The sequence below is a fragment of the Sebastes fasciatus genome, chromosome 22, assembly GCF_043250625.1.
Source record: "Sebastes fasciatus isolate fSebFas1 chromosome 22, fSebFas1.pri, whole genome shotgun sequence".
In the NCBI taxonomy this organism is placed as follows: Eukaryota; Metazoa; Chordata; class Actinopteri; order Perciformes; family Sebastidae; genus Sebastes; species Sebastes fasciatus.
Genome location: NC_133816.1, coordinates 2680864 through 2708244, shown reverse-complemented (window position 1 = coordinate 2708244; position 27381 = coordinate 2680864). Strand labels below are relative to the sequence as shown.

General features: G+C 41.3%; 2 protein-coding genes across 5 annotated transcripts in view; one reads left to right on the top strand and one right to left on the bottom strand.

Annotated features, from left to right (window-relative positions):
- Positions 1 to 6698, bottom strand: part of col4a6 (collagen, type IV, alpha 6) — a 174881-nt gene extending 168183 nt beyond the window's left edge. For all 3 annotated transcript variants that reach the window (XM_074623113.1, XM_074623114.1, XM_074623115.1), the window contains exons 1-3: positions 6565 to 6698; positions 6271 to 6396; positions 6115 to 6160 (exon numbers count right to left, since the gene is read on the bottom strand). In XM_074623113.1, coding sequence (XP_074479214.1) covers positions 6115 to 6160; positions 6271 to 6281 — 57 coding nt within the window. In that variant the 5' untranslated portion in view covers positions 6282 to 6396; positions 6565 to 6698. The remainder of the gene's footprint in view (positions 1 to 6114; positions 6161 to 6270; positions 6397 to 6564) is intronic.
- Positions 6699 to 11340: 4642 nt separating this feature from the next.
- The window catches only part of col4a5 (collagen, type IV, alpha 5 (Alport syndrome)), a 74163-nt gene continuing 58122 nt past the window's right edge, over positions 11341 to 27381 (top strand). For both annotated transcript variants that reach the window (XM_074623117.1, XM_074623116.1), the window contains exon 1: positions 11341 to 11668. In XM_074623117.1, the coding sequence (XP_074479218.1) occupies positions 11588 to 11668 (81 nt within the window). In that variant the 5' untranslated portion in view covers positions 11341 to 11587. The remainder of the gene's footprint in view (positions 11669 to 27381) is intronic.

Genomic DNA, 27381 nt, shown 5'->3' with positions numbered 1-27381 from the left:
AAACCCTTGCAAATCAAACCACAAATCTACTGGATTGCCTGACTTGAAGAAGCCAAAAAAAGTGATAGGAAAAGGGGGTTGTGAGGGGGGGTAATGATCGGGTAAAGGAGGGAGTGGAGAGAGGAGGGCACAAGGGAAAGGAAGGAGGAGGTGGGGGACTCAGTCGAGTTGGGGAGGGTCTAACAACGACAAATCAAGCAGTGATCAGTCGCCTCACTTAGCGTTTCTGGAATGTTCCAGCCTATAGCACCTGCAGGGAGTGGGAGACAGCCCGACAAGTCCTGCCAAGCTCTGGAGGAATTCAACGAAGGGGGGAGGGAGGGAGGAAGAGGAGAGGAGGGGGGCGAGTAAATGGATGTCCCTGCACCGTTTGTCAGTGTGCAAGTTTTCTGCACCAGAACCACAGAAGGCCCTACTTTTTCTGCAACAACCCAGAGTTAATTGCCACTTTAACTGTTTTCAGCAGCTTGAACACATCAAATATAGTATCAGAAAGCTCTCCCACACTTATGTTTGACTGTTTTTACTATCATACCAGTGTTTTTGCATTTTTTAAGCCATAATCTGCTAATTAAATAAATTTTTCAAGCAAAAAATATCAAGCATTTGCTGGTTACAGCTTTTCAAATGTGGGGATTTGATGCTTTTTTTTGTTGTGCATGATGGTAAACTGAATATGTTTGGATTTTAGTATTGTTGGGTCGGATAAAACAGTGGTTCCCAACCTTCCTTGAATACCGCCCACTTGTATCTAAGAAAATGCGAGGCCCCCCCCCATATTTTCTGAAATCATTACCCTAAAAAAATTACAAATCCTCAAACAAAATCCTCAATTTGAATAAAGTGATTCAGTGTATTAAATTATTTCTTTTTTTGTAATTTAGGAAACTTTCTTTAATGAACATAACTCATCAGTGTGTGAGCGAACAGTTTGTGAAAATGTTGTTTTTGAAAGGCTAAACGCCAACAAATATCCATTGAAGCAGAATATTTTGTTAGATTAAAACAATTTGTGAATTTTTAAATCTAATTTTGACAACCTCAGGGCATACAAATCCTCGCGCACCCCCTGTGATCTTGAGCGCCCCCGTAAGGGGGGCCCTGGGATAAAAGACGCAATTCAATACTTTTGGGATACTCTGGGAAATTATAATGGCCTCTTTCACTTTATGTTCTGACATTTAAAGGCAAAATTGATTAGTTGTAGCCTTACAACAAATCATGTATTTGCATACCAAACTATTGTGTTTTAGAAATGTGCAAGTACTTTTTTCCTGGCAGCCATTGCTTTCTATTCATTTTCGTACCGCAGGAGAATTAATTAGCACACTTGCACAAAACGATAATGTAATAATGCAGATTCGATGATCACGATGATGGTTTAGACGTTTCAAGCAAGTCTCAAGAGTGTGCTAATTGATTATCATATCACACCGACATAAATGGAAATCAATGGGTGAGCGGAACAGTAGGAAAAATATCTAAAACTGCATAGCAAGCAATCAAAAAATGCAACATAAGATGAGTTAATCCTTTATTAGTCCCACAGCGGGGATACAACTTGCAAAAACACTGGTAAGGTCCTTTAATGCTACAAATGCCAATGTCTACCTGGCTTAAGAGACAAGACAGAAATGTCCATTTCTGCCATGAACTACGCCCATACAACATATCCAAGGGTGCCAAACTTGTTCTTAAAACCCTCATTTGTCACCAGACTGAGATTAAACTGTATGTACAAATGTGTACAACCCATCCATATTGCATTCCAACAAATGCCAGTTTACCACTCACTCCAACCTTCGACTCCCTCCTCTCCTTCCCATCATGCCTCCTCCCCTCTCCTCACCATTCCTCCTCACCCCAGTGTGATGTTTCCCCTGTACCAACAGCTGTGTCAGCCCCGACAGACACCTCTCTCTGGATGTTCACTGAAACATCATTTCACAAAAAGACTGAGCTAACGTTCAAATAATCCCTCACTACGACAACCAGGCTAAGAAAAGGGAGCTAATGTTACCTAAAAGACTATGGCTATGATGTGGGTTAAGGTTTGATTACTAATGATACAAAATAAAGCAAAGTAGTCCAACAGATACACATATTTCCATATTCACAAGCTAAACAATGCTAACAGGCTACTCCTAGCCACTACTAAAGATGGCTTCTTCTACACATGCTGACTAGACGGTAAAATAAAGCTAACAGATACTATGGTTGGCCAGCTAAACTAGCTGAGGTTCAACAAAATGACTGCCAGACTGTGTTACATCAACCAAAGTCCATGTAATACAAATAGGTTTTATCTCAGCACATAGAGGTTACCTGGATTACAGTTTTTATCATGCTAATGTTTTGTTGCAAGTTAATACTAATGTGTGCAAGCTCCTGGGCCAAATTTATCGGAATATGAACTGAAAGAAATTTTTCAGTATTTTCTAGAAATACACATGAACACCTGATAAAGGTGTTTCGTATGTTATCAGAAGCACAGAAAGGTAATTAACTTCACATTTTAAATGAGCCAAAAACACACACTAACTCTGGCCTGGACCACTGCCTCACCACGGCGATACCCGAAGACACGGTTACCAAGGTTACGACTACCCAGACCACCCAATGAACTCATCTGTCAGTCACTCAACACACACACACACACATGTATCCATGCACTCAGCCACCCCCCCACACACATATATACAACACAAAACAACAGGGAGGTGGGAAGTGGGTGGAGGAGTCAATTCAGAGTCAATGCAGCTCCATCAAATGAGTCCTATTGAGACGCAGGAAGCTTTCTGCTGCTGATTCGCTTTAATGTTTTCCCCGTCGGCGTCTCTGTCACAACCTCACTGTCATTTCCTGTGACTCGGCTGGTAGAGCATGGCACTAACACTGCTAAGGTTGAGGGTTTGAGTCCCCTCTATAGTTCAATGATGAAGGATTACGGTTGATTTTGCACCACCTGTGCAGTTGTTGGATGTAAGTAAGTACATTTACTCATATACTGTAGTCAAGTGCAATTTTTAGGTACTTGTACTTACATATTAATCCAATAATAATATATATAAGAACATGACTGCATAACGAGTACTTTGACTTTTGATACTTTCATATTTTTATTAGGCTGTTGAAGTTACTCAATAATAATGCGTTAACACAAATTAGTTATAACGCCACTAATTTATTTAACACATTAACGCAACTTTTAGGTTGTAGCGGGCTCCGTTTTAAAGCTAGAGCGAAGATACTGGTATCATATGAAACTAGAAAAAACCTAATAAATCCATTGGTACCAGCCATGTCATGCTAGCTTGTCACAAAGGAGGTTAAATAACGCTCCAAATGTACGCTAAATTTTGGCGAGGAAAACCTATGGGTACCCACGAGTCTCGACTTTGCCATGTTATGATGTGAGCATATTCTTTATGCTAAATGCAGTACCTGTGAGGGTCTCTGGACAATATCTGTCATTGTTTTGTGTTGTTAATTGATTTCCAATAATAAATATGTACATACATTTGCATAAAGCAGCATATTTGTCCACTCCCATGTTGATAAGAGTATTAAATACTTGACAAATCTCCCTTTAAGGTACATTTTGAACAGATAAAAACATCCACAGCCAAACATCCGGCCCAGTTAACAAGAAAGAAGTTGCCCCCCCCATCAGGCTGAATGACACCACCAAACAGCACCGCCGCTCTTTCTTATTCTAATGTGGGAGGTAATGAGTGTAGCGCTGCGTTGACCCTCCTCTCCACAACCTAACCTGACCCTCGTCATCACAGATGGCCAGTCTGTGTCTCAATAAAACACTTAACTTTAACTCCCTATAGCAGTATAGATCATATATATTTTATAACACAATATCAAGGTCCGTTTAGAGTGTTCATACAAATATTTTGTTTGAAAAGGTAGCAATGTTAAAGTTTTTGGCATATCTATTTATTTTATTTTTATACAGTTTGTACAATAAAATTTGTTTACATTCTGCAACTATTTCATGCATTCTGATTCCTTCATATATTGCATAATTTTGTGGAGCCAAGCAAACCCTATAGTAATCAAAGCCTTCAGTTTGATTACAGTATTTTTATATTCTGTGTACTCCTGACAGTAGAATAAGCCACGATAAATGCTGAGTCAGTAAACTCCTTTAAAGGGACAGTGTGTAGGATTTGGCGATATCTAGTGGTGTGGTTGCAGATTGCAACCAACTGAGTTCCCCTCCGCTCACTCCTCCCTTTCCAAGACTTAGCTCCAAGCTAAGCTTGACTGTCCAGAATTAACATTAGAGATATCTACAGTTGCATTTTGACTAGTCAGAATTCTTATTCCAGACATCTATAACGTAATTGTGACTAGTCAAAACGACAGTTAGAGATATCCGTAATTCAGTTCTGACTATCCCAAATAACAGTTACAGATATCTCAAACGTCATTATGACTAGTCAGAGTTGTTGTCATGACGTTGCTCATCAAGGCTTCCCATTGGATATTGGCCCAACAAAGCATCTGAACAGCGTTAGAAGAAGCTTGGATAACTTGGATAGTTCGGTAAAGTTGGAAAGATATTCACAGATTCAAACTTCCCGGATCAATAACTCATAAGTTGTTAAAACACCAATGAGGGCTCTTTCTAACCATAGTGAGGTAGACAACGAGCTACAAGCTCATCTTAATCACAACGAGCCTTTAGTCCTCCGAGCTGGATACATAACATCGGTCTCTATGTGCAGCCGGCTGTGAGACGAGTGGTCGGTGACCGCTGTGGATCAGATAGTTAGAAAATGACATGAAATAGAAAGAGCTCATCATCGATGAATCTGTGGCCAACGAGAGCTTTGAAATGAACAGCCTATTGTAGATTTATTGTCTCCAGACACACTTTATAAACCATACGGCTGCAGGGCAGCGACATACTATGTTTGAATAGCTTCACCTCCCGTCCCATCCTGCCCCCCACCTTCTGACATCATTACAGATATCTGCAACAATTCACAATCCACAATTCATGAATGGCAAAAGTAGTTTGAATGGTACTGGTCAAAATGTAATTAGGGATATCTTGAATTAGAGTTTTGACTAGGCTAAATGACGTTGCAGATATCTCTAATGAATACCCTGTCTACAGTAGCTATTAAATGTTAAAACAGCTCGCCATAGATACGATATTTTTTTCATGGTTCAGTATGTTTATTTTTGGAGTATATTATAGTCATTTTTCACTGCACAAAGTTTTCATAATGATCCTGCACAAATAAACTGTCACTGTATTATGTGCTCTAGTTTAAAAGTAAGATTTTAGAAAAAGAAATGAGAATAAAATGAGAAACTAACATTCACTTATACGCTTTCAAACAGCCCCGATATACTGATGAATAAAATAACACATAAAGGTTATAAAGAATGCACTTTTTGAGTGGTGCAAATAGTCCCTGTTTGGTTGCTGCTGCTGCTGCAGTATGTAGTTTATAGGTGTGTCTTGGAAAAAAGGCACGTCGCCCCAATAATCTCTTGATTTTAAATATTCATGAGCAGGGGGCGGGGTTTGAATTGATAATGAGTGTGCGCGGCCCACTCAAATATGAACTCCCTCTGGCTATACTAAGAAATGCAAACTTCACACCAAAGCTTTAAAACAAACATCCACACGGGGGTAGTGCGTGAATGGTGCAACATTGGACACACACTTATATACTATAATGGTTCAATAAAATGACAAAAAAAAGAAGTGCAAAAGAGTGACTGAAGTGTGCGTAAAGATATGTAGAGGACATATTCAGCATCTCCTCATGGCTGAAGACACCCACAACGTGACGCATGGAGCTGCTGCAGAGTCTCTGATATGGTCAACATGCATGAAAGTCACCTTATGAACAAATACACTTATAATGAATGCAACAAGCTGTGTCTTTTAAAAAGGTTCAAACTGTTCGCATTAGGTCAGCTGAGGCATTTACGCGCAAAACATTGAGGAAAAAGTATCTTGTCCAGCAAATACACAGTGTCAGTGCTTCATGGTTTATGTTGCATCTGCGCTGTAAATGAACCGAGTGGAGAGCCACTTCACCTGGAGGAGGGAAATATAATAAGCAAACGAGGACTTACTCCGTGCGCAGAGCTCACCGCCAAGGCGACTGCTATCACACACAACCTGCCAGAGAAACAAACACAGTCACACAGTCACTTTTGTGGCAGGTAAACTGCGGCTATAGAATCTCTCCGTCGAAAAACTTTGGTTATCAAAAGAGGAAAATAACTTACAGGAATTTCATTTTGCTCCGCCTGGCAGAGGAGAGGGTGAACCACAGGTCGACTCTCTTCTCCTCTTGTCTTCAGCAGCAAGGCTCTTCAAACGCGCTCATCGACGGCTCCAACAAACCCTGTCATCTACCCGGAGACACAGAAACAGAGAGATAAAGTAGTCCCACCGCCAACACACAACCCACACACACACACACATACAAAGCTTCACGCATTACAAACACCACCAGCACGGGTAAAGCCCTCTTTCGGTAGCTGATTTCTATCATAAAAATCAGAGCTTATCCAACTCACCAAAGTGTCAGCGGTGAAGTCGCTGCTGCGCTCTCCGGGTTGTTGCGCTTCAACTCAGCAGCGCAGCAGAGCAGCGGCGGAGAGGGGAGGAGGGGCCAACACATGTCATCCAGTCATCCACTCATTCATGCCTCCAGACCTTCACTTACCATCAAACTGTTTGGTTGCAGCCAAGGAGACTCTTCTATCCGGAGCAAGTCTTTGGTTCTTATCCATGAAAATAAAAAGCAAAAAAATAAAGACTTTATTCCCATTATGCTCAATTGTGAGTTTCTAGAAACCTTTATGAACATGTTTATTTACCCTATCCCCCATAATATCCCTTAAATATTAGTTAATCAATAATCACTGTTGTTTAAAGTGACCTTATTCAATATTTTCCCGGTTTGGGATCATTAAAGTACATCTATCTATCTATTTTATGCTACATTATCAACCATATAGTGGTCATATTACACTCTATTAAGTCTGCTAACAAATAGTAAGCTTTATTTAATCTCCTGTGGCTGAATTGTATTTCTGATGTGTATCATCAATTTGCAATAAACTTACAATTATTTTATTTTTTTTACTTCATAAACCTGCAAATATATTTGAAGATTATCATAGCTCTGTGTGTGAGGGTCATATAGGTCTACGGTAAAGGTACTAGCCTATGTAACTTTTGGAATTTTTTTATTATTAATGACACCGGTGGCTGTTAAGTGAACTGCAGCCCGGATCATATTGCTCGCACTCGCACTTTAGTAGCGAGCGAGCATCCTGGGCATTGACCGAAACAGTGACGTGACATTACAATCATACGTCATAACGTTCCTATATTTTATTTGGACCATTGGCTCCATGATACTAACCAGCTTGCTATTTGCAATTTAGACTTCTTTATCAGCTAACGTTACGAAGCAACCAACGCCAGATAAACACCTTCTCAACCCGACTAGTCACAACTTTGTCACGCCCCTTGGGGTCGCATTAGGTTTTGGCATCAAAACCACTATAGTTAGGTTTAGGGAAAGAACTACATTGTTGGGCTTAAAACTACTACGTTTGTACAGTGAAAATGAAACTGAACGTTGTGAACACGGGACACAAACGATCAGCTGATTGTAACGTGAAAGTGAAGCTTAACGCACAGGACACAAACAGCGGTCTCCTGAATGAAAGCCTTGTGTTTGTAAAGACACACCAAACCGACATCAGAGAACTAGCGGCGATGAAGGCCACTAGTTGCGTTGTCTCACGTCGCCTTTGTCTTGGCCAAATAATTGCACTTGAACACACCGCAAAGACTACAGCCGATGGCCGACTACCACGTACGTTCTGCTCCTACGTGAGAGGAAATGACTCTCCACACCCGCAGGCGGCGGTAGTCTGTATTCATCATTCAAAAAAGGGAAAGCGGAAAACCGAGGACGGCAGATATACAAGCTGTTGTTATGATACGAACATGAAACAAAGCAGCGTCTGCCAGCCAACCGTTTTTTCTCACCACTCTCACTCAGCTTCATTCCAGATGTTCATGTCGCTGTGAAAATATCCGTGTGTCGGAACGATCAGATGAGATGAAGATGTGTTTTTCCTCTTGACTTTACTCGTTGCCTCACTTCCATTTCTCTTCTCGTGCACTGATTCCTTTAAGCTGAACAGCCAATCAGAGTGATTTCTCTCACCGACGGGCTCCGCCGCCGATTCAACACGCTGAATCGTCCGAAAAAACTCCAACACGGGCAGACTAGAGCCGACGGTGTGGGACACGCGGAAAAAACTAGAGCGACGGACGCTCACTGACAGCCGACAGCTGTCCGACAGCCGACCGTCTGCTTGGTGTGTCAGGGCCTTTAGACCCATCCACTTCCCCTGCCGCTCGCCCTGAGTGTGTCTTTAAACTCTTTAAACTACGTCACCACAGTCACTCCCGGTGCAGTTTCTCGGAGCGCTTACTGTTGTTACTTCTGAGTTTATATTGTAGTTGATGGAACGGCTGGAGCGTCTGGTGCTAAAGCTGCCGACGGCCGTGACAAAGCCTCGGTATTTGATGAAGTTATTTGCCAACGGCAAGCTAGCCAGTTTACCAGCCAGGTCAGCCCCGGGAGAGTATTTTGCTACATTGGCTACACGCTGTTGGCGCTGTGACAAACAAACACAAGACTTTCAACCAGGAGACTGCTGATTGTGTCCTATGTGAAACTAAAAGTAACTTTGACTTATTTTGACACGTCAGTCGTCGGTATCGTCGGTCCTGTGAGTCACGTGAGTCACGTGAGTTGTTAATCAGTGAACATCAACCACGACCGTTTCTTAACCCTACCTAAGTGGTTGTGTTTTCTAAACCTAACTTCCTGTGAAAACAGAAGTTTATTTTGAAAGGACACCATGCATATAACAAGGCATATTGACGCGCCGTCCCTGGTCCGTCCAAAAGTAATACAAGAGGGGAACCCCGTAAGTCGGTCTCCGATGCCGAGGGACACTGGCCAAGCGGCAGTGTTTGACGAGTTGGGAGTGAGAATGTGTCGGGTGGACCGTCTCTGCAAAAGTGGTCTATGAGATACTTCAAATTCTGGTCTGCACCTGGATCTGTATACCGTGAGATAAGTGTGTAAGCCCATGAACAGCCCATTCGCACGAAAAGGCGAATGAATGCCACGACAATGCGCAAAGCATTTAGCGTGCAACACAAACACCTTTCTTGCTTTTGCCGTGTCATTTGTACGCCATGTAGTCTGTACCGAGTCCAATGTAAACGAACACAGGACTTTCAACCAGGAGACCGGTGTTTTGAGACCAGTGGTTTGTTTTGTATTTAAAAAATATAGATTTTTGCTAGTCAGTAGCAAAATCTAACAAAATGTTCTGCTTCAATCCGTATTTGTTGGCGTTTAGCCTTTAAAAAATAACACTTTCAAAAACCTGTTTGCTGTTCTGCTTGACGTACACTAAGGGACATACACGTCTGTATTAACGGGGCAGTCTAGCAGCAATCTAATAACAGTTAGCCAATTAGCTGTAACTTACAGCAGCCACTCTGCATGATCTGGCATTGGTTGCATCGTATCGTACTTTCAAGCGGCAAGCTTGCCAATTTACCAGCCGGGTAAATTTGTAAATTGGTATTCAAGGTATGAACTGAAAAATAAATAAATAACGTCAAGACGTCAACACTTTATTTATGTTGATGAACATCAACTCAGCTTTTCTTAGATACAAGTAGAGGAGTCTTCAACGAAAATAGGTTGGGAACCACTGCGGTAGGCTACTTATGTTATGTTGTTTCCGTACGTATGCTACTTAGATTACGTACTTATTTTAAGGCCAACCATGACGTTTTTCCTCTTGGTACCATACGTGTCCACAGGAACGTTTTTATCTTGAGGGATCGCCTCGCTTCCCAGCATTGGACACTTGATGGGCTGCCACTAAACACAAGACACCTGATTGAACGAACGCTTTCCCTCGTGGGCTGCTGCTCCTAGGGTTCAAACTGGAACCAACATGGTGGCTCGTTTGGAAACTTTCTTCTCTTATATCACGAAAATAGTTCACCGAAATGTGTTTCTGAAAACATTTTACGCGAAAAAAAAGCCATGCAGTTGCTGAGTCTGTCTTTATTTTACATCAACAACGGTTAGTTTAATAGTTTCTCGGGAGTTTTGAGAGGCAGCGAGTCGCGTCGGACAGCCCTGATTTGCATAAAGTAGCCTTGACCTCAACATTATGCAAATGACGAGCGGCTAACGTGACGTTCTGTCTGACGAATCGCACCGCCACGCTACCAGAATGCATTGCACGGCTGCTTACGTAGACAATGAATGGGAAGCGTGGACAGGACGAAGCCATGTGGACACGCACCATAAGCCAAACTGAGTGGTTTTGTTGGCTCAGCTTAACTCCGGACGTTACCGTAGTTTTGTTGTGTGGCGTACAAATGACACGCGAAAAGGTGATTTTTACGCCTTCCCGTGAAACCGGATTGCCGCGAGAGACCAGAGCTAAAGCACATAAAATGCAAGTTGAGAGTGAAACTTGTGAAACAGACCAATAATCATTAACTCCTGATTACTTTACAACTCCAATAACTGACATCATCTGCAGTTTAGGTGTTTTAGTGCTTTCGGGATTTATTATCTCGGACATTTAATGTTACATTACAAGAAAAAGAAAAACTGAAATGTCAGTGTATTAATGTCCTGTGTGTTTTAGGAGGTTTTGATGATCTCATCCATATAGTTTGATATATTATAGACACTATGAGCAGCTCTTGCTCCACACCCCATGTTAGAAGAATGCAGTAAAATGAGAAGGAGAGGATGATGTACTTGTTTTTTAGTTTTAAAGTAAATTTGACTTCCATTCTGCCGGCAGCATCCCTCTGTCAGGAGTCAAGAATGAGTATTTGGCCCTTAATAATCTGGCAGGAATGCAACATGTCCGGGCGTATAGAAAATGTCAAATAAAGGTTTAATGTCAAAGCTTTTTTTTTGTGCAGCCTCAGGCGCTGGGTAGGATTGGGGGAGGCACGCAGGAGGAAGGATATCCATCCGCGCTTTGCGAGGTCCTAACAAACTATTTTTAATTGTGAAAGAGATTTTAAACAACTCGTCATGTGGAACTGAAACGCCGCGCATTGATTTATCAGCGTACCGCCACATTCTAACACGCAAATCAGCCTGAAAGTGACTTTTAGCTGGGTTGTGCGTGTTGGTGGAGGTGCAGGGGAGGTGATATCAGTGCGCCCTAGCGTGTGGGAAGTAGATCCGGCTGGGCTGGTTGCAAGTCGAGGACAGAACAAATTAGAGAGGAGGACTGCAGAGGCGCACGGTGCCACAGCCAGGACCAGGACCAGGACCAGGACCACTGGGAGACTCTGCGAGCGCAACGAGCACACCGAGAAGAAGAAGAAGAAGAAGTCTTATTATTTCTGTTTCAAAGTGTGCACGAGGGGGGAACGCAGGGCTATGACTCGCGACTAGAGACAGTTTAGTGAGTGTTAACGCACGCGGATCCTTCTTTTATTCCCTCAAAGATGAGTAAAGACTTGCGACAGCTCGCGGCGCCGCTGCTGCTCCTCGCGCTCTGCGTCGCGGTGCAGCGAGCCCACTCTGCGGTAAGTGCGCTTCTTCTTCTTCTCCTTCTTGTTGTTTTGCAGAGATTTCCCCGCACGAAGAAGACCTGCTGCTCTCAGTCAGCCGGTACCGGGACACCACCGGCTCTCTCACACCGACGGTTTATAAATAGAGAGGCTGCTTTATAACAACTCTAATAATAATCCCACTTCTACAGATTCATGCTGAGCTTTTAGTGGCACTTTTTTTTGTTAACGACGAGCAGCTCCACGGGCTGTGCTCCGTAGTTGGGAGTTAGTGTCCTGTTGGCTGCAGCGGGAGGAGGCGACCTGTAGCAACACGCACTCCTCTCAGCCTCCTGCATCCATCTGCCTTTTATTCTTCTAATCAAACATGGGAGCTGTGTTGCGGAGAAAAGGGCAAGTTTGTCTCCAAGTTAAAGTTGACTGGCAGCCTTTAAACATGTCGTGCGTCAATTAGTTTTTGGAGAATATCCATTCCCATCCCTGTTGTAAGAGCGGGAATGTGATTTTGCAGCTGAAGGAGCATCTCCCCTGCAGGTGTGTTGTATGTTGACAGCACCTGCTCACTGGCGCACATAGAACACATCAAATACACCTTTATCTCTCAGTGCACGTTGAGATTCTGCACTCAGTTAATATGCATCAAGGGGAAGTGTGCCTTTGCACTTGAGAGATCCAGGAGAGGCGTGTGTGCGTGTGTGTGCGTGTGTGTGTGCGTGTTTTACGCACACTTCACCCCTCTCCGCACTGCATTTGTTTGCTCTCCAACTCCACTTCATCTAAATTCATCCATCATCAGTGGAAGCGCCTCAGTCTGACTTCTCATGTAATATTCTAACATCTATGTGATGAATATTCACATTTCATTAATATTCATGAGGCTAGTTGCAGGCTGATGCACCTCCCACACGCGAGGCGTGTCCAATCAGGCCTGCTCTTCAGTATGAGCCTGTTTTATGCTCCAAGACCCTTTATATATATATATATGTATGTATATATATATATATATATATATACCTCCACCTTGCATTCTGTGTTTCTATGGCAGTATCGCATTACTTAACGGAGCACAAAGTCAGCTTTTTAGGCTGTTAACATCACTATTAATTAATGAATTAATGTAACGGTCAGGGTGAGGTCTATAAGTGAGAGGACGTGCAGCGAGTCTGCTCAAAATTTATACTTCCTCCTCTGAGTTCATGCATCAGCATCTGAACTCGGAGACCTCTCTCCTGCCTGCCAGGTGCTTGATGTTGCTGCATCATCAAACAGATTAAATCTTCAATATGTTGTTATCATGCTTTAAACTAGGGCAGTCCTCGACCAAAAGGAATTAACTAACACTCGTACGATTTTGTCAACTAACCGAGTCACATTTCAATAAATATTCTTATTTATACTATTCTTACATATATTTAACACACTTAATCGATCCCACTTCTCAGCATTTTGTATTGCGGTTATATATTGTATGTGTTTGATGCACATATTTGTACATATGTCTTATATTTTGTATTATTTATTTATATTGCTCTACATATATTGTAGCATTATGTACATCATGTACGTGTTACATGCTCATTTATTTCAATTTTCTTACATTTCTTTATGCTTATATATATATTTAAGAGCAACTGTATGTCCCAATTCAATAAATAATCAACAAAATATTTTATATTTATTCATATTTATATTTAATTCTGATACTCCACAAATAATCACACAAAAGCAGCACTTTAAATCTGGTGTTTACCAGAGATGTGCTCATATATTCCTTAGAAATAAGTCATTCAGCACGAAAAAAGGATAAAAAATGACTGATTATTAGTTGACTAATCGACTAAGAGGGGGCAGCCCTACTTTACATCTGTTTCTCTAGAGGTAAATATGTCCTAATGATAAAATAATAACATCTACAATTAAGGAGTGAAGATGCTCTCCTAGTCCAATATGTACATCCATGCATGCAGACAATCATTTCAATCAGTTCATATTTCCATAATGCACAAGATACTCCAGCCACGTTAGAACAATCACGTACAAGAAAAGTACTAAATAAAGAGTGGCTGTTATTGTTGCCATGGAGATGAAGGGGGGGAAGGGAGGGGGTCCACTTTGTACCCTGAGAATGTAGCTGACCCCACCCTCTAGGAAAGAGGAAGTTCAGAGGGGAAAGGGTGAAGATGGATAGAGGGGAGCAAAAAAAAAAAGACCAAATAATTGAGCGTGAAAGAACAAAGATTTGGTCCACTTAATGGCTTTCAACCACATCTCACCGCCTTCATCAGTAAGTGGAGTTTGATCAGGCTACAGAAAAGAAGCGAGTAAGTGAGGGGGGGATTTGTTTTACAATCGTGCAATAGTGCAATAGAAGTGCATATTAATAGCACTTGGGATGAAGGAGACGTGGAATCTTTTAGTTCTCCTAACGGGTGCCCTGAAAACGACGTCCAGGGGGCAAAAGCTTGAACTCCTTCAGGAGTAGGGGTGTAAGAAAATATATAAAATATAAAATATCGCGATATTATGTTTTGTGATACCGCATCGATTCACGAAAACGCAGTATTGATTTTTAATAATAACAGTTTACATGCAAAGATTGACTAAGTCAATACTTTATTTCTCTTGTAAAGAGATGCTCCTTCTCGAAGTAGGGCTGTGAAAAAATTGCAATATATCGCCTTGCTTACAGTATCGCAATATAGTGAATCGTAACCCTTGTATCGTGATATGTATCGTATCACCAGATTCACAGCCCTATTCAGCAGTGGAAGGTCCTGGCAGTTCATTATAGCATTAGCTCCTTTAAGGACCTGCCTGTAATAAATGTCCAAGAGCATATCCTGACGTCCCCTGAAATCTTACAAAACTTCCAATTTAGGGCTGTCACATTATCTGCAATATTGCAATAATATTGACAAGCCGACCGCTGTGGATGGCAACCGACCACCACAACCGCTATGTTCATATTTTAGGTGCTTTCATCTGGTCACCAAGAGTTGAAAAATGTTCAACTTTAAGTAAAACGCTGTGCTTGTCACCGTCCAGCAACATACCACAAAGACCAACCGTACACATGTACAAATGCATAAATACATAAATAAATACACACATTTAAAAAAGAAAAAAAAATAAGTGAAAAAATGATTACAAATAAATAAATTTTAAAATTAATAAAAAAAAAACATATAAAGAAATAAAAGGGAAAATTAAATAGAATAAATAAGGGAATTAATACAAAGATTAATAACAAGTGCTGAACAACAACAACTGTGGAGGAGAAATGAACACACATGGACACACATAGCCTTCTCTTCATCCAAAGCAAGTACTCTACCTCTAACTGTCATCTTTGTCATTTAAAAAGCAACAATATACCTAATAATAGCCAAACAAAAGCTCATTTATACAGTAATTACTTCATTTATCCTAAAATTAGGATAAATGAAGTAATTAGCATTCCAAACCAAGCAATTATACAAAACAGATTCAATGAAACATCTGTAAAACAGAGTCAGAAACGTTAAAAGAGTTCATCTTTTCTCAGAAAATAAAAGTCAAGCGGAAGAGTTGAGAACAAGAAGGAAGATGTGAATGAATGCACTCATCCAGTCTTCCTGGTTGTGTGTGAGCTGCAGCAGTAGTCTCACTGAGGCCCCCTAGTGGAGGCCGTGGGTATGACACCCACACCAGCAAATATGTCCTCTGGAATCCAACTCGTCTTTATCATCACTGTTCACTAAAATAACACATATCACCAAACACGGTGACGTTTTGATTATAAAAGAAGTATTAACTTCTCAACTGTCCTACTGCTTAGTAAAGTAAACCCTTTAGATTCCACTGAACTCACAATCAACTCCTGCAAAGAGCCTCTCGTTCAGATCGTAATCATTAACTTGTTATAAACAGAGCGTCTCATACATCACTGTTTCATAGCTATTTGGTCGTGTGTGTGTGTGTGTGTGTGTGTGTGTGTGTGTGTGTGTGTGTGTGTGTGTGTGTGTGCAGTATTAATCCTCACCCAGATATGAATCTCCATTCAGCCAGGTGAGGGGGTTCAGCTGTAATGTATACCTGGAGGTTCCCTTTGAACCCGTCATGCCGCGCAACCACAAACACACACTTAATGTGATGCATGCTTCCCTGTGCGCGCACACACACACACACACACACACACACACACACACACGCACACAACGATTGTATGCTACTATAATATACTATAATACTTACTACTACTATACTACTATAATATGTGGCAATTGCCATCTTGGTTTTTGGTTGTTGTCAGCTTATTTTTTTTAGGTCGCCGTCTTGGTACTTGGTCGTCACCATCTTGGTTTTTGACCGTTGCAATCTTGGTTTTTGACCGTTGCAATCTTGGTTTTTGATTGTTGTAAGCTTGGTTTTTTGAAGTCACCATCTCGGTTTTTTGAGGTCGCCGTCTTGATTTTTGGTTGTTGTCACCTTGGTTTTTTGAGGTCGCCATCTTGGCTTTTGCCCATCGCCGTCTTGTTTTTTTGCCGTCGTCATCTTGGTTTTTTGAAGTCACCATCTTTGTTTGTGGCCGTTGCAACTTCTGTAACTGCCACTGCTACAACTAGCATTTCTAGTATTACAGTATTACTACTAGTAGTATTTCTACACCCACTCCCGCTCCTCCCATCACTCCATCTCCTTTTACTACCACTACTACTTCTATCATTCTGTCATTATTAAATATTGCATATATAACACTGCACTACTGCTTCCTCCAGCTGCAGAAGGAGAGAATGAGTGAAACAGTAAACAGAGAGGAGGAGGAGGGAGTGAAAGTACTGGATGGAGGTAATTAGCTGTCTAAACATTCGGTCTTAGCTCTCGGTGACTTTTGTCCACCTGTTAATCCTTAATGACATCTCCAACTCATTGACACCACAGTGTGAGTTCCACCAGGAAAAAAACACACACACACACATACCTTCCTTTATAATGTGTAACTATATAAAGGAGGTCAATATGATTGCTGCCCGCACTGCTGCTTGTTTAAGGAGCCCTTCTCTCAGAGCAGGTGAGAAAAAGGTGGAATTTGCCTTCGAGGACACAAAGAGAGAAGAGAAAGGGAGGGATGGGGGAGGGAAAAAGAGAGGGGGAGGCAGTCCGAGAAAAGAGGATGATAGAGGTACGTTGGGATGAGTACCAGTGGTAGTGGTAGAAGTAATAAATCAAACAATTTGAACACTAATTTTACGTTTTTCTTTCCTCGTCCAGCCTTGGTTTCCCTTCCCACTGGGGATTATAATCTCTTTGCACTAGATCTCTTTTTCTTTCACTTAACCTCATTATCACCCCTCTTCCTCCCTCCTCCTCCTCCCCCTTCAGTGTGAAGAGGAGGGTAAACACAGTGTGTTTGTTAGAGACTTCTTTATTTACTCCATCCCTCACTGTTTGGTTTGAGGCTTTAAAGGTCAACCGTGTCTTTTTTTCACCTCTCCCCCATCATCCGTCCATCTATATCCTTCTTATTATATTGTTGCTCTCATCACTAACCAGACCACCATGCAGTCTAAACCTATTTTTACTTTGTTGCTTACTACCCCCCCCCCCCCAAAAAAAACAACAACAACAGCTCATAGTCGTGGTGTTATTCACGGCTCCCCACATGACAGCAGCTTTAACCGCTCACTCGGTCTGTGTGGGATTTAAAGTTTCTTGGGGTTATAAAAGTCAGGAATCTCTGATCTTTTCTTTGAAGGGCAGTGAGAATATCCAGATTAAAGCAGAGCTCTTTCTTTGTGGATTTGGGGCTGAATTAGGTTACAGATTAAGGTTAAAAAGATGTGTAGGTGACGGCAAGGTGAAAATATTCTATAGCCATCAGACCAGACTCCATTGACAAGATCAGTCATTTTACCCTTCTTTCTATGATATACAACAAACTGACCCTTTACACCCCATGTTTCTTACTTACTGCCCACGATGGCTTTGAAGCAACAGTTTGCCAGTGTATTTAGTTAGTATTGGACTTTAGTACATCCTACCAGTATATGTAGTCCTTTTCCACTGCAGGAAATTAATCTGTAACTTCCCATAACCTGAAGTTTAAAACGCTGTGAGGCGTGAGAAGTACATCTGCATATAAAAATAACACTTTTCAGGTATCTGTTTAAAAGGTGACATTAGGACTGAACTGTTTGGTAGGTGAAGTAAGCAGTTCTGGGACATTTGTATTGATTTTGATTAACATTTATGTGTACAAGTCATAGACAGTGTATAAGAAGTAGACGTAGTCACCGTGACGTCACCCATTGGTTTCTGAACTATGGTTTTGAAGCCCCGAGTTCAGGATTTTGGCTGTTGGCCTCTTGGTTTTTGGTTGTCACCATCTTGGTTTTTGGCTGTCGCCATCTGGGTTTTTTGGCCCTTGCAATCTTGGTTTTTGATTGTCTCCATCTTGGTTTTTGGCCATGGACATCTGGGTTTTTTGCTGTCACCATCTTTATTTTTTGCTGTCCCATCTTGGTTTTTGGCCGTTGCTATCTTGGTTTTTGATTGTCACCATCTTGTTTTTTTGCTGTCGCCATCTTGTTTTTTTGCTGTTGCCATCTTAGTTTTTGGCTGTCGTCATCTTGGTTTTTGGCCATCGGCATCTTGGTTTTTGGCCGTTGCCATCTTGGTTTTTGATTGTCACCATCTCGTTTTTTTGCCGTCGCCATCTTGGTTTTTGGCTGTCGGCATCTTGGTTTTTGGCCGCTGCCATCTTGGTTTTTGGCCCTTGCTATCTTGGTTTTTAGTTGTCTCCATCTTGGTTTTTGGCCGTCGTCATTTTGTTTTTTTAATGGAAAGCATCCATGACTATTAAAATGAAATGGCTCTTGCAATAGTAAACACTATTTTGCTACTTTTCCAACCTATAGTAGCTCATTTGAAATTGTGGTTGGATCCTCTGTAATGTTTTTATCAACCGGTCCTTCAGATACTGAAGATAGTTCCGCTGATTTAGATTTCAGTGGATATGTAGTGAAGCACTTTCAGTAAATAATAAATAAACTCTTTGTAAGATATCCTAAGATGCATAACATAGGGGCGTCTATATCTCAGTCTGCATCTGCTTCATCTCGTCTGACTTCTTCTTTTGATCTTAGCACACTTAAAGAGTGTTTTTCTTTCCTGAAGACCAGCAGAAACAGATTTATGTGGGATTGAATCTTGTTTCGGAAATGGAAAGTTGTTTGTTTGTGTCTGTTTGCAAGATTTGGTTCCGGGATCAGCTTCTGGTGAAAATCCAGACCTGCATTTTCTGCCATTTCATAATGTGTTTTTTGCATTTTCGCCAACTACCATGTTGTGTTCATGTGCTGGTGGGAAAGTCAGACATCTGGAACTTGAACATTAAACATCGGACTTACGGAGGTGGAAGCTGTGCAAGTTTGGGAATTATTTATCATTGATGCAGGTGTGGAAGTGTTTTCAAGTTGGAGAACCACTTTCGTTCCAGCTCGTATTGAAGTTGTGTATACTTTTTTAAATTCAAAAAAGCTTAAACTTTGGCTTTTGAATTATTTCCTATGAGCAACTTTATCAGAATTTTGTTTTCTTGCAGTATGTTTGTGTGGCTACCTGACAAGTCCACCTACACAGAACAGTCCTCCCTCCCTCCCTTTCTTCTTCTTCTTCTGTTTTCCTGACCTCCTTTTCTTCATAATGCTCCCCCTTTTTTCTCTCAGGAAAAAAATTTAATTTTACAGCCCAAAGGAAACACCGAGCGCTGCTTAGGGACAAAGTGAAAAAACAAGACATATGGCTTCAGGTGGGAAGAAAGAAAAACAATAAAAGCTCGACTGAAAAGCAAAAAAAAAGGATCAAACGAGCAAATAAGTACCGAAGATGCAGGAAGATTGAAATGTACCGCATATTTCTTATTTATTGTTTTGCATTCTTTCTTTATGGAGCGAAGGAGAAGGAGGAGTTTAGCCTGTCTGACCTTGATCTACAGATGTCTACTTCTTCCTCTCCTTTCCCTCTCACCTGCTTTAAACTGCAGCCTGTGTTGTACAGATTCCCCTGAAGTACTTATTAACAAATATTTGTGATTGCAGTCCAACCCGAGCTGACTCGCCCTCGTCTTTACATCATTCAACGCCTGTTTATTACCATCCACTCCCTGTCTCCTGTTACTCCTCCAGGCTTGTCTCTTTCTCTGCATCTTCTTTTAAAACTGGAAGCTGAATGTAAAACACAAACTCTCCTTGTTTCCAACATATCAATATTATATCTATATTGTGATATGATACTAAATATCGTCTTATATTTTGGAGATCGTCATATGGCATAAGTGTCTTCTCATGGTTTTAAAGGCTGCATTACAGTAAAGTGATGTAATTCTCTGAACTTACCAGACTGTTCTAGCTGTTCTGTTATTTGTCTTTACCTACTTAGTCATTATAGACATATTACTGATTACTATATTAACATTTATGTGTACAAGTTTTTGGCTGTTCAGCATCTTGGTTTTTGGTCAATGCCATCTTGGTTTTTGCTTATAGCCTTCGTGGGTTTTTGTCTGTCGTCGTCATGGTTTTTGGTCATTGCCTTCTTGGTTTTTGGCCGTCAACATCAGGGTTTTTGGCCGTCGTCGTCTTGGTTTTTGGTCATTGTCATCTTGGTTTTTGGTTTTAGCCGCCATGATTTTTGGCCGTTGTCGTCATGGTTTTTGGCCGTTGTTGTCATAGTTTTTGGCCATTGCTTTCTTGGTTTTTGGCCGTCGTCGTCATGGTTTTTGGCCGTTGTCATGGTTTTTGGCCGTGTTTATCATGGTTTTTGGCCATTGCCTTCTTGGTTTTTGGCCGTCACCATCTTGGTTTTCAAAAATCTCATTGTCTAAATATTTTTTTAAATCACCAATAGTCAACCCTACAACATCGTCGTAATATCGTCATTGAGGTATTTGGTTCAAAATATAGTAATATTTGATTTTCTCCATATTGCCAAGCCCTATTTCCAAGCTTTTTGTCACTCTCTAATTTCTCATTTCCTGTCGTTCCTAACAAATGTAGAACTTTGTTGTAAAATCTGGCATTACAATAATAAAAAAAAAAAGCAACCACAAGGCAACTTTACACATTAGCATTCACAAATGGCGGCAAGAGATAATTGTTTTAAATTTACAAATTACAAAAAGTGTCCCACCAATTCTCCACCTGAATTCTCCATCGAAATCAATCAATTCAACTTGATTTACAAAGCAACTTCCGAACAAATCGAATGCACTTCAAAGTGCTTTACAAGCAACACTGAGGATGTTAGAAGTAGTAAAATGTTACTAGAATAAAATAGGATGAAATAATTCATAATGATCAACGGGTGCTCAAAATAGTACAATTAAGATAAAACACTCCCAGAACGGACAACGCCGTGGTAGCGACCTGTCAATCACAAGGTGCCCCCCCCCCCCCCCCCCCCCCAAAAAAAAAGTATCCCCTGCTTTATGGTCTATTTGACTCTAAATGGGACCATAATTTAATAAATGAACATCATGCTGTATTGAAGAAGACTTGAAACTAGAGATTGACACCATAAACTCATGTTTACAATGTTTACTGAGGTAATAAATCAAGAGAGAAGTAGGCTCATTTTCTCATAGACTTCTGTACAATCAGACTTCTTTTAGCAACCAGAGGAGTCGCCCCCTGCTGGATATTAGAAAGAATGCAGGTTTAAGACACTACAGCATTGGCTTCACTTTTCAGACCCAGAGCATTGATATGGTGATTGACAGCAAAGTCCACCAATCAGTCTGCCTGTAAGCCTCACTTAACATCTGTCATGAAATAACACTTCTTGTACCTTCCTGTCGTCTCTCGGCCTCCGTCTTTCCCTCTATCTGTTCATCTCACATAAGAGACTGATGGCGAGGAGCGATAACACACACAATACTAAAACACACACAGCTTAGCGTGTAGTCTGTGGCTGTCTGTGGGCGAATGAATGAAGTCATTAGAGCTGCTTCAGAGAGGCAGAAATCTGTTTTGACTGCAGCTGAATGGATCTTATAGTGTGGGAGGGCATCTGGTTCTCTCTTCTTCTCTGTTTTTCTCTCACTCTCTCTCTTGTTCCCTCACTACTTTTAATGCTCTCTCTTCCATTTTTGAGCACCTGTTTCTCTAATCACACTACTAAGGAGGAAACAGGGCTTCCCCAAAAACCACATGGGAACAAATGGTATGAGTGAGCGTGCGTTTCTGTATTTGTGGCTACTGTTTCTTTACATATTTCAGAGTGGGTTACCACATTATACGTGTCCAGACGGAGTCATTTCAAAGTAAAGGACAAGCTATAGAAATATATTTGATCCACTTGGCTGTTCCCTCCTTCACTCTTAAACCTTAGAGGTATGTTTACATTTTCCTGACAAGGACCTCTGGTGGTCGTGAGAATTACGACTCCAGTTTCTCCGGAGCGAAGGTTGGAAGTAGTGTGATGTTGTTGTAGCACTTTTAGGAGGGCGGGTGGAATGGATGCATGGATTGTTCACGGCCTGTTTCTTAACTGTATAACCAGAAGAGTCGCACGAAGGGTTGTGTGAATGACAGGATATTTTGCATTCAGCGTGCAATAAGAACGGCGTTGCTTTTGGTGTGCCATTTGTACGCCATGCACAACCAGAGGAGGAAAAATTTGTGACATTTTCCGTACTGATGTTACGTTGTTTCCGTACTTATTTAAACCCCGACCATGATGTTTTTCCTAAATCTAACAGCTTTGTTAGATTCCTAAATCTAACAAAGCGGTTAGGGGTGTAGGAAAATATCGAAAATATTGAGTATCACAATATTTTGTTTTGTGATACTGTATCGATTCTTTATGTGTATGTATCTGTATCGATTGCAATATATCGCCTTGCTTACAGTATCGCAATATATCGTGATGTATTGAATCGTAACCCCAGTATCGTGATACGTATCGTATCGCCAGATTCTTGCTGATACACAGTCCTATTGTTGCCTAAACCTAACGGCGGCTGTTATAATAGTTTTGTTGCGTATCAATTCATACAGCTTTAATCAAACCATAACCATAAAGGTGTCAGATAGAAAAAACTATTTTGTAATTTAGTTTTGGAGGACAAGTCCCTTCTCTTCTCTCCCTTCTTTCATTTCTCCCAATCATCAGATCAGAGTCTTAATAACTTGTGCTGCACATACACAGAAGTCACAAATACTGTTTGTACTTTACACTAAGCTGCATGCCGCTGTGTTTCAGTGTGTGTGTGTGTGTGTGTGTGTGTGTGTGTGTGTGTGTGTGTGTGTGTGTGTGTGTTCGTCAGGTGGAGCCGGGTCCTAGTTAATCTCAGGTCAGTGTGCCGGCTGGTATGCAGCTAAGCCTTTAGCATGCAGTCGCAGGATAATGTTCAGCAGCGTGGAGCATGTTGAGGTCTCTGCTGGAGCATTTTTCACATTGTTTAGTGACACTGAGGGGGGGCCGGAGGCACCTCATCCAACGCTTGTTTCTGCATTAGTTGTTAATTAGTATTTTTATGAATATAATATTATTTTATTTTATCCTCTATCTGTCCTTTTGCCTGGAATAACTTTTTAGGGACAGTTCTGTGTTCTGTTCATGATTGTACGTCATCTTTGTAGTATTTATTGGTGGATTCTTTTCATTTTTAATGACTTTGTGGCCTGTCTTCTTTCTGTTTATTGATTTAGATACAGATGGGTGACAAATTAAAGGGGAAAAAATACACAAAGTGTCTTTATTTAGCCTCCAGAAGAGCTGTAATGATCCTTGTCATAGATTCTTTATGACTCTGAACTTCTCGGCTCATTAATTCAGGTTTTTCCTTTAATTTATCACCTGTTTGTATGTGGTTGAGTGGTGATAAAAGGCCGATTTTATAACAGAACATTTTCCCTCCCGAAGGCAAAGAGTGAGACAATGATTACTTGCGTTTTCTTTCCACATCTTTATCGTCAATATAGTGCCATACAGAATTAAATTTAAAATGTAAAGACAAGACATACCCTTATTTTTGGGGGGGTTTGCTTGTATATAAGTGTTTGTTTGTGCGTGTCAACAAGGAGTGCACGGCATTCCTTGTCTCCTCTAGACAAACAGACCCCCGTCGCTCAGAACAACGGGAAATATCAGACATCTGTCACAACACAGTGAGAGAGAAGAAGAAGACAGGGGTGGAGGGATAGATGAGAGGCGAGGTGGAAAAATGTGAGAAGAAAATATTGAAGGCAAACATTTGGGCAGCCATAGAGCGCTGAGGACCCCTCCTGTCCTCCATGTTTGACAAAAACTAACTAAATAGATTTTAAGTTTTGCAGATAGAACGAGGAACTGGTCCCTAAACTGACCTTGCTCATTGTGTCTAGGTGACTTTCTAACTCGCCTTTAAAATGTTGTATTATGCAAAAAAAATAATTAAATGCTCCTTTATTGGTTGAGTAAATTCGTGTACGTTTTATGCAAAAAAAAACTTTGGATACACTTTTTTCATTGGACAGTAAAGAAAAGCTACTAAATATCCACCATTTTAAAGCTTGCTAAAATGCTAGCAGCTAATCTGAAAAAGCTAGTCCGTCCCAGCAAATGTCTTGTCTTAGCATTTCTAGGTTGAAGTCACAGACAGTATATAAGAAGTGAACGTAGTCACCGTGACGTCACCCATTGGTTTCTGGACTACGGTTTTAAAGCCTCGAGATCAGCATTTTGGCCGTCGCCATCTTGGTTTTTGGACGTCTCCATCTTGGTTTTTAGCCATCGCCATCTTGGTTTTTGTCTGTCACCATCTTGGTTTTTGTCTTTTACCATCTTGTTTTTTGTCCCTCTCCATCTTGGTTTTTGGACGTCTCCATCTTGGTTTTTGACCGTCTCCATCTTGGTTTTTGGCCGTCTCCATCTTGGTTTTTGGCCGTCTCCATCTTGGTTTTTGGCCGTCTCCATCTTGGTTTTTGTCTGTCACCATCTTAGTTTTTGTCTGTCACCATCTTGGTTTTTGTCTTTTACCATCTTGTTTTTTGTCCCTCTCCATCTTGGTTTTTGGACGTCTCCATCTTGGTTTTTGTCCGTCTCCATCTTGGTTTTTGACCGTCTCCATCTTGTTTTTTGGCTGTGTCCATCTTGGTTTTTTACAACCAGGAGTGACACGAGAGGATGGAGTTAAGTACGACCGAGCGCTGAATAAGACACTTCTAGGCAACCAAAAGATTATAATTAACTTTCATGAAGTGAAAACACACAGTGAAAGGGTTAAAGTTGTATGACAAAAACACAAACAACACCCAGAAAGGACAACGCCATGGTAGCAACCTGTCAATCACAAGGTAGCCCCGCCCTAAAGCATCCCCTGCTCTATGGTCTATTTGACTCTAAATGGGACCATAAATTTACTAGATGAACATCATGCTGTATTGAAGAAGACTTGAAATTAGCAATTAAGACCATAAACTCATGTTTACAATGTTTACTGAGGTAATAAATCAAGTGAGAAGTAGGCTCATTTCTCATAGACTTCTATACAATCAGACTTCTTTCAGCACTGGCTTCACTTATCAGACCCCGGAGTTGCCCGCTGGTTGAAGTCATCCGTGTTTCCCCTCTAAAAGTTTCCCCTTTTCTCATTTTATTAGTGCAAAACCAATAGAAAGCCTCCCAGTTGAACTCTAGATGTGACTGTTCTGATTAGAGGCAGTTTTAAGTGAGCAAATTTAAGAGAAATGTACATAGGCACGGCAGGAAGCTGCTGTGACCTGCCTCTTCACCAGATCAGATCTCAACACTGAGGCGAAGCAAGAGAGAGCATGTTGCAGCTGTGAGGATCTGAACCAAACTACAGCTAGAAAACAGCAACTTAAATGTAACTCATTCCTAGACAAAAACTAGGCTTTTAGAAGGCATCTAAAATGAATAAGTTATTGTTTTGCTGGACTTTTGATTCATGAATGTCTAAAATAATGTTTAGTCTCTTTACTGTGACTCAGATGCTTCTCATCTCTTGTTACCGCCCTCATGTGGTGAAGACTGAAACTACAGGTGTACAGGTAGAAGCATGGTCATAGTTTAGTTTGTTGAGTGAACTTAATCACAACAACCGTTGTCTGGAATCTGCCTTGATGAGCTTATAGTGCAGGACAGACAGGACAGCATGCTAACAAAATCATCATAAAACATATTGAAATGCAACTAATGTAAAAGAGAAGCTATACCAGAATAAATCTTAAGGTGCAAAGGGTTTACAATTCAGGAGTCGAATAAGCTTAACATATTAAAATGCACAAAAAGTCATAAATAATTACAAAAAAGAACAAGTTTAAAGCAAAATGTACCTCAAAGTGCTAAGGGTTAGGGCTGGGTGAGAATCATCTAGAACAATGTAATGTTAGTGTGCTTCCAACTTTGTGGCAACAGTTTGGGGAAAGTCCGTTCCTGTTTCAACATGACAATACCTCCGTTAGGGCTGGGTATCGTTCAAAAAATTACGATGCCGGTAACAATACCAGTACCCTTAAAGTGATACTGACACCAATAGAGTACTTCATTTGATACCCATCATGTGAATGGAAGCTGTGGGTGTGTCTCATACAGCTGTTATGGTACGTGTAAACAGGGGCGTTTTTTGATGCGAGGGATCGCCTCGCTTCCCAGCATTGGACCCTTGTTGGTCTGCCACTCAGCACCTGATTTGACGAAAGCTTTCCCTTCGTGGGCCGCTGCTCCCAGCTTTCAAACCGGAACCAACATGGCGGCTCGTTTGGAAGCCTTTTTTCTCGTATATTACGAAAAAAGTTCCCCGAAATGTGTTTCTGAAAACATTTGAGGCGAGTAATAATCCGTGCAGTTGCTGAATATGTCTATATGTTAGATCGACAACAGTTAGTTAGTTTTTCAGAGGCGGCGGGTCGCGCCAGACTCACCTGATTTGCACAAAGTAGCCTAGACCTCAACTTTACACAAACTGAGGAGAGCCCAAAGTGACGCCCTGTCTTTCGAAAACGCGCCACAACGCAACCAGAATGCATTGCACGGTTGCTTACATAGACAATGAATGGGAAGCTTGGAAAGGACGGATCCTGTGGACACGTGCCATTAGCACTGTTCATGCTGTTAGCACCATCACATGACGGACACTGAAGTTGTAGTACCGCCATTTGGCCACTATGTAAAATTGGCATCAACGACCGGCGCTCTTCCCGGGGGCTTGATTGTAGCTGCTGTGGTAGTGGGCCAATCACACGTCACATTAAATCATAGAACACTTGCTGTGATTGGCTGCAAGCAAACCATAGTAATAGTCTTTTTTTTCTAGATCTGGGCACAAAAAGGATCGATTGCAGTTGTCGTTTGACTGGAGAAGGTTCGATACTACTTGGTTCTTGGTTTTTCCGGTCAATACCTTAAAGGTATCGAGTTTCAATACCCAGCCCTAACCTCAGTGCTCCATAAAGACATGGGTTTGACTGGCCTGTACAGTCCTGACCTCAACCTCATCCAACACCTTTGGGATGAACTGGAACACCAACTGTGAGCCGCATTGGAGCGAATCCCTACAGCCTGGTTTTATTAAGTTAACAATCAGTTGTGGGCGTGGAGTAAAGGTGTAAACATCTTTTTTTGTCACGGCCTTTCCCACATATATTAATCCCTGTAGCTTTCAGTCCCAGTCAGAATGAAGTCAGAGTTTAAAGAAAGACGATTCTCCTCTCTGTCCCACTATCTCACAGATAAAGTATCAGGAC